This window comes from Octopus sinensis, linkage group LG7 (genome assembly GCF_006345805.1).
Source record: "Octopus sinensis linkage group LG7, ASM634580v1, whole genome shotgun sequence".
Lineage (NCBI taxonomy): Eukaryota > Metazoa > Mollusca > Cephalopoda > Octopoda > Octopodidae > Octopus > Octopus sinensis.
Window position 1 is genome coordinate 61,066,709 of NC_043003.1, and position 12,640 is coordinate 61,079,348.

At 35.6% G+C, this 12,640-nt stretch overlaps 1 protein-coding gene across 1 annotated transcript in view; it reads right to left on the reverse strand.

Moving 5' to 3' along the window:
• Positions 1-12,640, reverse strand: part of LOC115214426 (regulating synaptic membrane exocytosis protein 2) — a 199,416-nt gene that overhangs the window by 11,460 nt on the left and 175,316 nt on the right. The window contains exon 5 of the mRNA XM_036504805.1: positions 6,823-6,990. Within this exon, the coding sequence (XP_036360698.1) occupies positions 6,823-6,990 (168 nt within the window). The remainder of the gene's footprint in view (positions 1-6,822; positions 6,991-12,640) is intronic.

Sequence of the window (12,640 nt, forward strand, 5' to 3'; positions counted from 1 at the left end):
AGGATTTCTTGATATCAGTGTTGTGGAGGGAGTATGTGGACGCAGGGTTTTTTCTCCCAAAATGCATGGTGGTACACTTGTCCACAGCCAGTTTCAGTTGCCAGTCTGTGATCCATTGCTGCATTGTGTCTAGGTCTGATTGCAGGAAAGAGTTGTAGACATCAGTATCAGTCCTCTTGATTTCAAAGTACAGCTTGATGTCGTCTGCATATTTCAATACTGTGGCATTCTTTAAATTGGCGTCTATGTCATTAATATATGCCACAAACAGGAGGGGACCAAGGACAGATCCCTGTGGTACACCCGGTGTTTTGTTTTATTTTGTTGGGGTTTTTTTGCGTGCAAGTGTGCGATTATAAAGATACTAGCAGTATCGCCCGGCGTTGCTCGGGGGTTTTTTCGACCCTTTAGAATTGGAATGTTTGAAAATTAAAAATTTTGCATTATGTAGCTTGTTATTCTGGTTGAAATACACTGAAAAATGTCGACACAGCGGTCAAAATATCGTAAAAAGTAGGGATTTTCATAGAAAAAAAAGCATCTTTTTCATGTAATTAATTTTTGATCTTAACATGGTTCGATTTGAATTTTATCTTCTACGAAATGAAGAACTAGCCTTCTTCTATCATACTTTCAATTTTAGTCAACTTGCGCCGCAGGGTCTCGCAGGAGATAGTGTTAGTTGAAGGCTACCAAACCTGCCACACTCAGATAACTTCAGCTTTATAGATAACCCTAACCCTCACATCCACTCACTTGCAGAAAATGCATTGTTTCGGGCCTTTGTTATCGAGATAGAGATTTGAAACCTACTCTGGCCGTAACTACACAACGCCTTCTATAGGTGTGTAAATTTTCAGCTCGATCCTAGCACGTCTAGTGTCATTGAACCCTTACCAAGGCCAAAATGTGCAAGTTTTTTTCCTCTTTTATATAGGTAGATAAATGCAAGAAAAAATAAAAGAAAGAGCAAGACTAAAGCTAAATATCACAAGGAAAACTTTGGTATTTACAATTCCAATGTCACGATTTGGAATGTTTCGGTGGAGATTATTAGTTTTTTTTAACAGCACCGCAATGCATCCAACTTGGGTGAAAGGATCATTACTTGACTTACGTAGATTACCCACTCCGAAATAATGAAATGTAATATAGACCTTGGTGATGTTTGAACTCAGAACCGTAACTAAATATTGCAAGACATTGTTTCCGATGCTCAAAAATTGAATTCTTTATTGGGCACGAGGCCTAAAACAGATGGGACGGTACAAGGACAGACAAAGACAGTAAAAGTGAGGAAAAAACAATGAATGAAAATCAATACGTGTACAAATGACGATAGACATCCTTGCCTGAAACCCACCCTCTAGCAATCGCGTTTCTACCGTTTATTTCAGTCCATTTACCGGTTAAATTATTGACACAAATAATACTTACTCTATAAAATAAAGATCTAAATCTTCATATGTTATTTCTGAGGGCAGGGTTTCAAACCTCACCCTCTCTCCTATTAAATATACATCAGTTTTTAAGATTTTTTTGGGGGCAGGTCTATTATAATGCATTTTGTATCAGGTGGGTGTAATTTGGACAGCCCAACACTAGTAATATTTCCAAATCTACTAATAGTCTTCTCAATGGATTTACTGGTTTTGTAAGCTGTTAAATAACCAATTTTCAATGTCAGGGTTTGAATGTCTGTAGATGTCTGTTCGCTGGGAGTTTCGATGCTGTAAACATCTGTCTATCTACAGACTTAGTTCAACAAATATTACTAAAAGCAAAACAAAACTATAATTTTCTTATTACACATCACATATAATGATTTCAAATAATACTTCCACATTAGCTGAACCAACAAAAGTGATGAACTGGCAGAATCGTTAGCCGGTCAGAAAAATGCTTAGCAACTTTTTTTCCGGTTCTTTGCGTTCTGGGTTCAAATTATGCCGAGGTCAACTTTGCCTTTCTTTCTTTCGTGCTCGATAGAATAAGTACAAACCAAGTATCAAAATTAGAAAAACAAATATATTAAAACCGATACCATTTCTCGATGTTGTGTGATTAACAACATTTCTTTCATACCCTTATAATAGAACTCTTAAAACATTGTATTTTGAAACAATAAGTTTTCAAGCAAACCATTAATTGATTCAGTCATCACTCTACTAAATATTTTGTGATATAAAGTCTTTCACTAAACATAATGTCTTGGTAAAATGTCTTGGTTGAATTATCTATTCTCTGCAGTAAAACCGATTCCAAAAAGCTGCCAAGGTGAATATTTACATTATGGATGTTCCCAATTTTACTTAAAAGTAATGAGCCTGGAGCAGCAATCATGGTTTGGTTTTATTTTTCGGCTTTACAGACATCTGTAATGTTTCTGAAATATCCCTCAATTACCTTTCCTCTCTCTACATCAGTTATATGAATACTGGTTGCCGGATGGATAAGGTAACAACTGCAGCACACACATACACACGCACACACAGCTGAGAATTTTGGGGGTTCGTATCCTATAAACATTACATTGCAACTGTAGATATGACAGCCGTTTCTTAAACGTCAAGTCTCTATATTGCTGAAAACATTTAACTTAATTCTCTATGGACCGCAAGCACTGTAAATTGGATTTCAAACCAACTTCATAACCATTCAGCCATACTTCTACTTGTGACGGAGTACTTTTGCCTTACATGCGACACGAAGCTACTAAATCTTATATGTATGTATGTGATTTCATTCACTAAATCAAAAGAACTATAAAGTACAATAACTAAGAAACATAAAAAAAGTGTTCAAACTATAAAATAACGAATTGTATTGTCTGGAACGTGATACATTCTTTTTCTTCCCAACATAAAATTTATTCCCTTATTCACATTGCTTTCTGTTATTATTTACCGACACAGAACATAGCTAGTTTATTTTATCGGATTTTGTTCTTTTATTTCTATCCCGCCGAGGCCAACATTTTGCCTTTCACCTTTTCGAGATCGAAAAAATAAAGCACCAGACAAATACTGAGTTCGATTAACCTTCTTCCCTATAAATTACTAGCCTTGTGTCAAAATTAGAAAAAGAGTGCTGCTGGCTGGAAGAATCTGTAGCACGACAAAATATTTAGCGGCATTTCTTCCGGATTTACGTTGAGAGTTTGTCTTTCAATGTTTCGACGCTGATGAAATAAGTGTCAGTTCAGCACTGGCCTCGCTATAACCAACTATCTCTACCCCTAAAATTGCTGGCCTTGTGCCAAAATTTTAAACCACGGAACCACGGGATTTATCGGGTGTTTTATAAATAAAAATAACTGACTTGTTTTGAGATGTTTTTACGAGATACATATTTCCAATATTTATGAGTTCAAATTTCACTGAAGCTAATTTTTTCCTATTCGTTAAAAAATTGGTTTCAAATTTTCACGCTAGGCCAGCAACGTCGGAGGAAGAGGAAAGTCGATTATATCGACCCCTAAGCCGGCGAAATGGCAGAACCGTTAGGATGCCGGGAGTAATACTTAGCAGCATTTCGTCTGTCTTTACGTCCTGAGTTCAAATTCCGCCGAGATCGACATTGCCTTTCATCCTTTCGGAGTCGATAAATTAAGTACCAGTGAAAAACTGGGGTCGATTTAATCGACTGGTCCCCCCCCCCAAAGTTTCAGGTCTTGTGCCTATAATAAAAAGGATCATATCGACCCTTGTACTCAACTGTTATTTATTTTATCGACCCGGAAAAGATAGAAGGCAAAGTTGACCTCAGCGAAATTTGAACTCATATCGGCTCGAATACAAAAGGATGAAGAAAGGGTAAAGTTGACTTCGGTGGAATTTGAACTCACAACGTAAAGACAGACGAAATGCTGCTAAACGTTTTATCTGGTGTTCTAACGGCTCTTGCAGATAACGGTTGTCCGAGTTTTCAAACAAATGGTTTCAAATTTTGGCTCAAGGCCAGCAATTTGAAAGGAGGGATAAATTGATTACATGATGGCAGCGGTCAAATGGTACTTATTTTATCGACCCTGAAAGGAGGAAAGGGAAAGTCGACCGCGGCCGCGGTGGAATTTGAACTCAGAAAGTAAAGACGGACGAAATGTCGCTCATTCATTTGCTCAATGTGCTAACGACTCTGTCAACTCGCCGCCTTCGAAGTGTTTAAAATAGTACCAGTGAATTGTTGTGGTCGATTTGATTAACTGTTCAATCTTGTCAATAAAGGTGATGAGCTGGAAGAATTGTTAACATGTCGGACAAAAATGCTTAGTGATATAACTTATGGCTCTCTACGTTCTGATTTCAAATCCTGCCTAGTCAACTTTGCCTTTCATCCCTTCGGTGTAGAAAACATAGAAGTACTGAAAGAAATGAGTGTGGTGGGGTTGACGTAATCGACTTATATCCTCCTCTAAAGTTACTAGCCTTGTGTCAAAATCTGAAATCACAATAGCATTTATGGTAAAGTGGCAAGCAAGCAGAATCACTGTACCACTGGACATACAGCTTTGTTATTTTTTCCGTCGGGTTTTTTACGTTCTGAGTTCAAACACCGCTGAGGTCAACATAGCGCTTCATCTTTTTGGAATCGAAAAAAAAAAACAGTTAAGTGTTGGAGGCTCGATGCTGACCTAGGACCCTCTAACAGACCGGCTTTGCATTCTAAGGCACGAGAAAATGAAATCCTCTCAAATTGTATACTTGTTACTCTGTGAAGAATCAAGTTACACATCTTTCTCTAAGCTATTAATCGAGTATCAAGTGGAAGTATATTCCCGAATTAACAAATATTGTTTTCAGATTTTGGCACAAGGCCAGCAATTCCTGTGGAAGTGGAAGTCGTTTTTATCGACCTCAGTGCTCAGCTGGTGCCTATTTTATCGATCCGGAAATGATGAAAGGTAAAGTTGACCCCATGCGCCTAAGCATTGGTACGAAGCCAAAATTTCGGAGGAAAGAGGTAATTCGAGATAAATCGTTCAACTGATACTTTATCGATCCGGAAAAGAATGAAAGGCAAATTTGAACTCGGCAGAATTTGAACCCAGAACGTAAAATCGGATGAAATGCTGCTAAGCATTTTTCCCGGCGTGCTAACGATTCCGCCAGCTCATTGCCTTCGACTTAGCAAATATTCAGTTTGATTGATATTGGTTATGTTTAGCCTTAGATCAACCCTGATTCAACAAAGCCATGATTAAAAGTGCTCCAGCCAAGATCATCCCATCCTTGTCTTTGGGCAGTTTCCTGATGACTGCGATAACAAATATTTGCTTCCTTTTTAAAGCAGTAAGGATTTAAGGGACAATTAGCTACACTTTCTAATAGGTAAAAGGTCTACTTGGTTTCCTTCTATAATTCACGAAGTTGCCTCCTTGAATAATTTTGGCCTGATTTTACTTCCAGTTACCGTCGGAAGCCGTTTTGTGGCTCTTAATTCATTAATTCATTGGAAGTTATATTAATGTCGCAAATACTCATTTCCTTTCCACTATATCTCTGAAGCTTTATATGTTTTGAGATCGATAGTACAATTAACACACACATATATAAATTTTGCTTGTTTCAGTCATTAGACCGCAGCCATGCTGGAAGACCACCTTGAAGAATTTTTTAGTCGAATGAATCATTCCCAGTAATTATTCTTTTTAAACTTTGTACTTATTTTATCGGTCTCTTTTTACCGAACAGCTAGATTACGGGGACGCATGCAAATCAACACCAGTTGTCAAAAACAGACACACACACACACACACACACAGAAACACATATATACATACGACGGGCTTCCTCGATTCAGCACAACGTGTATTTATAGTGAATGTATAATCAAATGTGGAAATTAACGATTTAAAGTCTGTTACCAGCATATTGGCATAGAAATAGTTTTTCTTTTGCCCTTGTTTATAAGTCATATATATATATATATATATATATATACCTACATACATACAGGGTAACCCGAAAGTAGGTTTACAGTTATTCAACTATCTTTTTCGCATTCATATATTAACACTTTAAATCTTAATTATAAAAAAGACATGAAACAATTATTCTATGCTAATTTAGTTAATTGTAAGATAGAAATTTAAATATAATAAAATGTTTTAAAAGTAATATAAAGTGCCTACGTAATAACTGTAAACCTACTTTTGGGCCACCCTGTATATATATAAATATATATTAAAACGGTACAGTTGAAGTTTTATTCTATTATCTACCTATTTACGGACTATAGATCAGCATGATCGTTGGAGTGTGGGCCGGACAAAGTGAGCTGTAGTATTTCTTTTTGAATCTCTATAATATGTGTTCAAATCCTGCCAGCTAAAATTTCTGCCGGTAACTAATCGAATACTAGGACTGAGATAATCTAAATTTGAGGTAGATCTTGTGTCGGTGTAAAGAATTATCTAGCCGTTCAAACCTCATCGAGGTTGACTTTGCTGACCGTTCCAGTAAAATCGACAAAATAAGAACTAGACATAAATTAGGTTTTAGTTGACAACGTTCTGCCCTGTCGAACAAAAAATTGATACTCATTAAAATCTAACAGGCGAACCGGCATAATCGTTTGTGGGGCAGGCAAAATACTTAGTGGCATTTGGTCTCTCTGTACGTTCTGAGTTCAAATTGCGCTGAAGTCAATCAACTTTACCTTTCATCCTTTTGGGGTCAATAAAATAAGTATCAGTAGAACACTGAGGTTGATGTAATCAACTTAGCTCCGCCCCCAAATTGCCGGCCTTGTGACAAAATTTGAAACCAATATTTTTTTTTAAATACAAGAAAGATAGCTTAAAATTGCAATTGAACTTACATCCACCAATGTAGTAATGGCATCCTCATTCTCCAGTCTTGGCTTGATTGTTGATTCACTACTATCGATGGCATCAACTGTGTCATCCCCATGATACCATGTACCCGTCTTGCACATCATCTCTCTTCGTAGTTGACAATGAGCGCACCGCCATTTCCCGCGTATACTCTACAAATATAATGTAAATTTTTTATGAGTAAATATTTAATAGAAAACTCTGAGAAATTTTATGTTTAATTATAACGAACATTAAACATTTAAAGCACACGATTTCAAACATTTTTTCCTGTTTTTAAAGTATAAATGCAGCAATGTTATTACTCATAACTTGTTTGTTTATTCTTTTTGTATTTTGTTTACAAGATTCTTGTTATAAACTCATATGCTGAAACAGATTTTATTGTATCACAGGAGGGTCATTATACTAATAAACACATACACACACTGGCTCTGTTTCAGTTTTATCATTATTATTATTATTATATTATTATTATTATTGAGTGAAAGAGCAGTACATGCCATCAAAGTGACACTGGAGTAAAATATACGAAGCCCAGTATACCCATCATGACTACCTGTCTGATAAGGGTACACTAGGCACATGCATCACTACCATATGTGCACGACATGGTGATCTCATATCAAGATAAACATGACCTTGCAGGTGGGGCCCAGTTAGAATTTTCTTCAGGATGAGTAGCCCATCGCACTCAAAAGGTCCCTGAATAAGGATTGTTTAAGGATGTTGAACGAACCACCCCTGTTTCCAAAGGTGAATTATCTAAGAATTCCTTTCAACACACGGCTATGATGCTCCCCCACTACTTCTGCTCGTGACTAGAGATGCACATATCGTCAGCCACTAAGGAACATGCTCAACTGGTTAAGGTCAAACAACTGACAAGCAAACCTGTGGTACTGAGCAGAATATTTGATGTAGCCCATCTTTTATGTCAAGACAAAACAATGTGCATGATAACACTTCCAATCAGTTAAGATCAGAAGCCACGAGAGCCACTACCCGGTACTGCATCAGGGCATATTATTATTATTATTATTATTATTATTATTAGTCAATTAGTTAATAATTACCCAAGTAACTGAACGATAGTTTTATTAAGTAATAGGTAATTGGTTAAATATTAACTGACGAATAATAAAAAGAAGTGAAATAGAACTAGTGCATGTGGTTATTATTCGTGTAACAACCTTCCCGAGATACAACAAAGCTGTTTTTCGTTTACTTCTTTAATTTGCACAAGGTACACATACACTCATATATATATATGTGTGTGGGTATATATATATATACATATATATATATAGTGGAAAGATATATATATATATATATATATATATATATATATATATATAGTGGAAAGATATATATATATATATAATATATATATATACATATATAGTGGAAAGATATATATATATATATATATATATATATAGTGGAAAGATATATATATATATATATATATATATATATATATACACATATATATATAGTGGAAGATATATATATATATATATATATACACATATATATATAGTGGAAAGATATATATATATATATATATATATATATATATAGTGGAAAGATATATATATATATTATATATATACATATATATATAGTGGAAAGATATATATATATATATATATATATACATATATATAGTGGAAAGAATATATATATATATATATATATATATATTATATATACATATATATATAGTGGAAAGATATATATATATATAATGTTACAAAAGAAAATGGAAACTATATGTGGAAATGTAAGGGGAAAATAAGAAGAAAAATAAGCGAAAATGCACATTAGAAATTTAAAAAGAACGGTAAAGGCTTTTTATGAAAAGTAACGATAGATATATACAATTAGATGAACTGAGGTAGGAATAAAAGTAATAAAATTCATTATTGGGAATTGTTAAAGAGATTCTAAAGCATACCGATTTCGTGAATTTACTAACCATTGCTTTGAATGCAGAGAGAGAGAGAGATGTCTAGATATATATGTGTATGTATGTTCTATAGATCGAATGAGACTGAGTGGAATCGATTTTCATATGCCCAACTAAAACAATATAAGTTCCTTAGTAGAACTATACAATATGCTGATCATACACCAGTCTATGCAAATAACGGGGGAAAATTGTAGATATTATTCTCTTGTGAAGGTTATGAGGAACACGATCAACAAGCTAAATATAATACTTTCTACTATAAGTACAATGCCTGAAATTTGAGGAATGGTAATATTTGATTACATCGACCTCGAAAGGATGCAAGGTAAAGTTGACCTCGACGGAATTTGAACTCAGAACGTAGCGGCAGATGAAATACTGCTAAGCATTTCGCCCGGCGTGCTAACGATTCTACCAGCTCACCGCCTTACAAATTAAATATAATAAAAAATAGAAGGTAGGATAATCATGCAACTCCAACTCATAGCTTCTAAAGATAACCCAGAAGAATATGGTATCATGAAGGCGTATTTTCTGAAAAATAAATTTTAGAATCTTTAAGGATCATATAACCAGTGCTTCAAAACACATTTGTATCAAAAGCAGATGTGATTGCGATGCCTCCTTTTCCGTACGTGAACAAGACTTTTATCACAAGCACATACAAAGTTGAACATGGCTTACACACGCTCAACCTAATTTTAAAATCTTTGACAAGACACTCAATAAAATAATAGCATTCTTATGTGTTTTAGCAATGGATGAAGCATTTCATTATAAACAATTGCTCGATAGTAAACCACTAAAGCAAAACATTTGCACACAACTGAAAAGAACTGTATTTAACCTAGATACAAGAGATGAAGTTAACACATAAAGCGCGACGCGCCACGATCGTGACCATCAAGCACAGGTTGACAGGCCACGATCGTGGCCCAGATAAATGCCTTTAATTTATGGGCGTTTGTTGGGGTCTAATGTCACTCAAACGCTCTGATACCCCCTAGAACGCAAAAGGACTAATAGTTCCACTAATGACTTTTCAGATGATGTAAAACTTGCCGCCATCATATACTAAGAAGATATTTTAACTATTTTTTTGTTTTTTATGTGTGCATGGTTGTCTCATTTTCATAAAATGTGCTTAGCAGGCCATGCTATGTAAGTGCAAATCCCAGCGCTTTATGGTTTAACCTAGATACGATGTTCCTTGTCAGTATTTTAATCATTGTATATAGTTTATATGGGTTCTTTTGCTCGTCTAGGTTGCTCACATTTTTTTACAGCATTTAGTTCGTAAAAACTGTTCCTCCAAACATCTCAGGCCCCAATAATTTTTCAATTCCTTTTTTTTTTTGTGTGTGTGTTGCTTCCATTTAATCAGTTTATCCTTCCCTCACCCCGGTATCATAGCTTAAAACAGTTCAACCAAACCACAAGCAAAACGTCACAATGATAAAGTATGTTGTTTCTTGAATTTTCTAACCCTTCGTCAAAAGCGAACTTTTCAGCATTTTAAATGATTAGCGATCTTCCCTAAGGAAGAACATATGTGTAAACATCTTTTGCTTTAGAAACGGGAAATGCACATAAAGTTTTCCTTTAGGAAAGAAATAGATTTTAAAAACATTTTTTGCTCTGTCAAATTAATAAATTAGAAGCAAACCATACTAATTTATATGCATATTTTTATATTAGCACTTTCTTTCAATTTCAAAGAAGCCATTGAAAGGATTTTCATAGTCAGATTGTGAAATGTTCATCAGTGATTTTTTTAAAATAATTGTAGTAAAATATTGATACAAGGAATACGAAAATATTCAATGTTTTCTTCAGCAGACAGATATTACAGTTATTCGTGATTTTTTATGTGCTCGCTTTTCACCTATTAATTATTCCATGATGTATCATTATGGAGGTAAAATGGTCTAGTGGTTATAATGTTACACTCACGATTGTGACATTGCAGTTTCAGTTCCTAGACCGGGTGATGAGTTGCACTCTTAAGAAAAATATTTCATCTCGTGTTGCGGCGCGATCAATTCGAGACCCGACGAGTGGTACACTGACAAGTGGTACACTGATACGTCATGTGATGGAGAGAGTGAGCTAATGCTCAGCACATACATTTGTACTAATCATTTTGCACAGGTTTGTTCAGTAAAAAATTGTAGGAACGTCTTTTTTCGGACAACGAGAGACTACCATCATCAATGCATCAGGGCAGCAGCGTGTGTTAATCACACTGTCACCAGTGACAATAGGAACTCTTACCCTTTTACTCGTTTCAGTCATTTGATTGTGGTCATGCTGGGGCATCGCCTTTAGTCGAGCAAATCGACTCCAGGACTTTTTCTTTATGAGCCTAGTACTTATTCTACCGGGCTCTTTTGCCGAACCGCTAAGTTACGGGGACGTAAACACACAAGCATCGGTTGTCAAGCGATGTTGGGGGGGGGGGCACAAACACAGACACACATACATACACACACACATATATATATATATACATACATACGAAAGCCTTCTTTCAGTTTCCGTCTACCAAATCCACTCACAAGGCTTTGGTTGGCCCGAGGCTATAGTAGAAGACAGTTGCCCAAGATGGCACGCAGTGGGACCGAACCCAGAACCATGTAGCTGGAAGGCAAGCTACTTATCGCACAGCCGGTCTTGCGCTTCAAATTTTTAACTATAGAAAATATCTCTTCTAAAGAAAAAGAAATATTTATGATAATCAACTTTTCGCAAATTCTAAGGCTGATGTATATGTGTGTGATCTGTAGTGAAAATGACCAAGATACCTTCAACCAAAATATTACTCTGAGTTTCTTTAGCAGTGTGGCCTGCTTTATGATGAGCCATATCCCACGCGTCCACAACTCAAAGGTGGTTGACCACGACCGAAGCAGAGGCTCCTTTGTGTGCCATGAGTTTATCCCATAGGATATGACACTCACCGCACAGAATCTCGAGCAGAGGTTCTCAATGTAGGCGCTGGACATGTCGTACACACACACACACACATGTATATATATACTCACACATACACACACACACATACATATATATATATGTATGTATATGCATAAGTGTGTATATATGTATGTGTGACTGTTTGTTTTTCCTTGTCATAACGTCGAGTGATGGTTGTAAGCTAGAGTCCCTGTCATACAAGTGGTGTCACTTGTTTGCTGTCTTCTTTGAAAACATGCCCGGCCAAAGTGTAAAATTACCTTGCTTAGAAATAAGTGACGGACGGGCAAACGACCGTAGAAAAGTTGTCTCAGAGAATTCCGTTTGATCTATGCAAGCACAGAAAAGTGGACGTTAAAATGATGGTGATGATGATAAAGATGATGATAATGACGATGATATATAAGCATTTGTTTATCTTACACAGACTCAGTTACTTGAATGTTCAGGATCAAAAAGTAACTCTCTATTTAAACCATAACAATAAGCTTCAATAAGCAAATGTTAAAATATTCAAATCCATTTTGATTGTAGTAGCGTCGCAAAATGAATATAAAGATAAGAGGAAGGAGAAAGGGAAGAGAAATATTTATACAAATAATGAACAATATTTTGAGTCTCCTTTTACGTTCTTTTGTGTTTCTCTGTTATAAAACTACAAATCAGATGTATTAGCCATGATATACAATTTAAATATTATCTGGAACAATTGTTAGCTACAGTTCGCTAGTGGATGAGTGAATTACGAAGCGCATATATATGAGCGTGTGCATGTGTGCTTGTTCATGAATATATGTATATATATAAATATATATATATATATATATATATAAGGGTGTGTGTGTATGCAT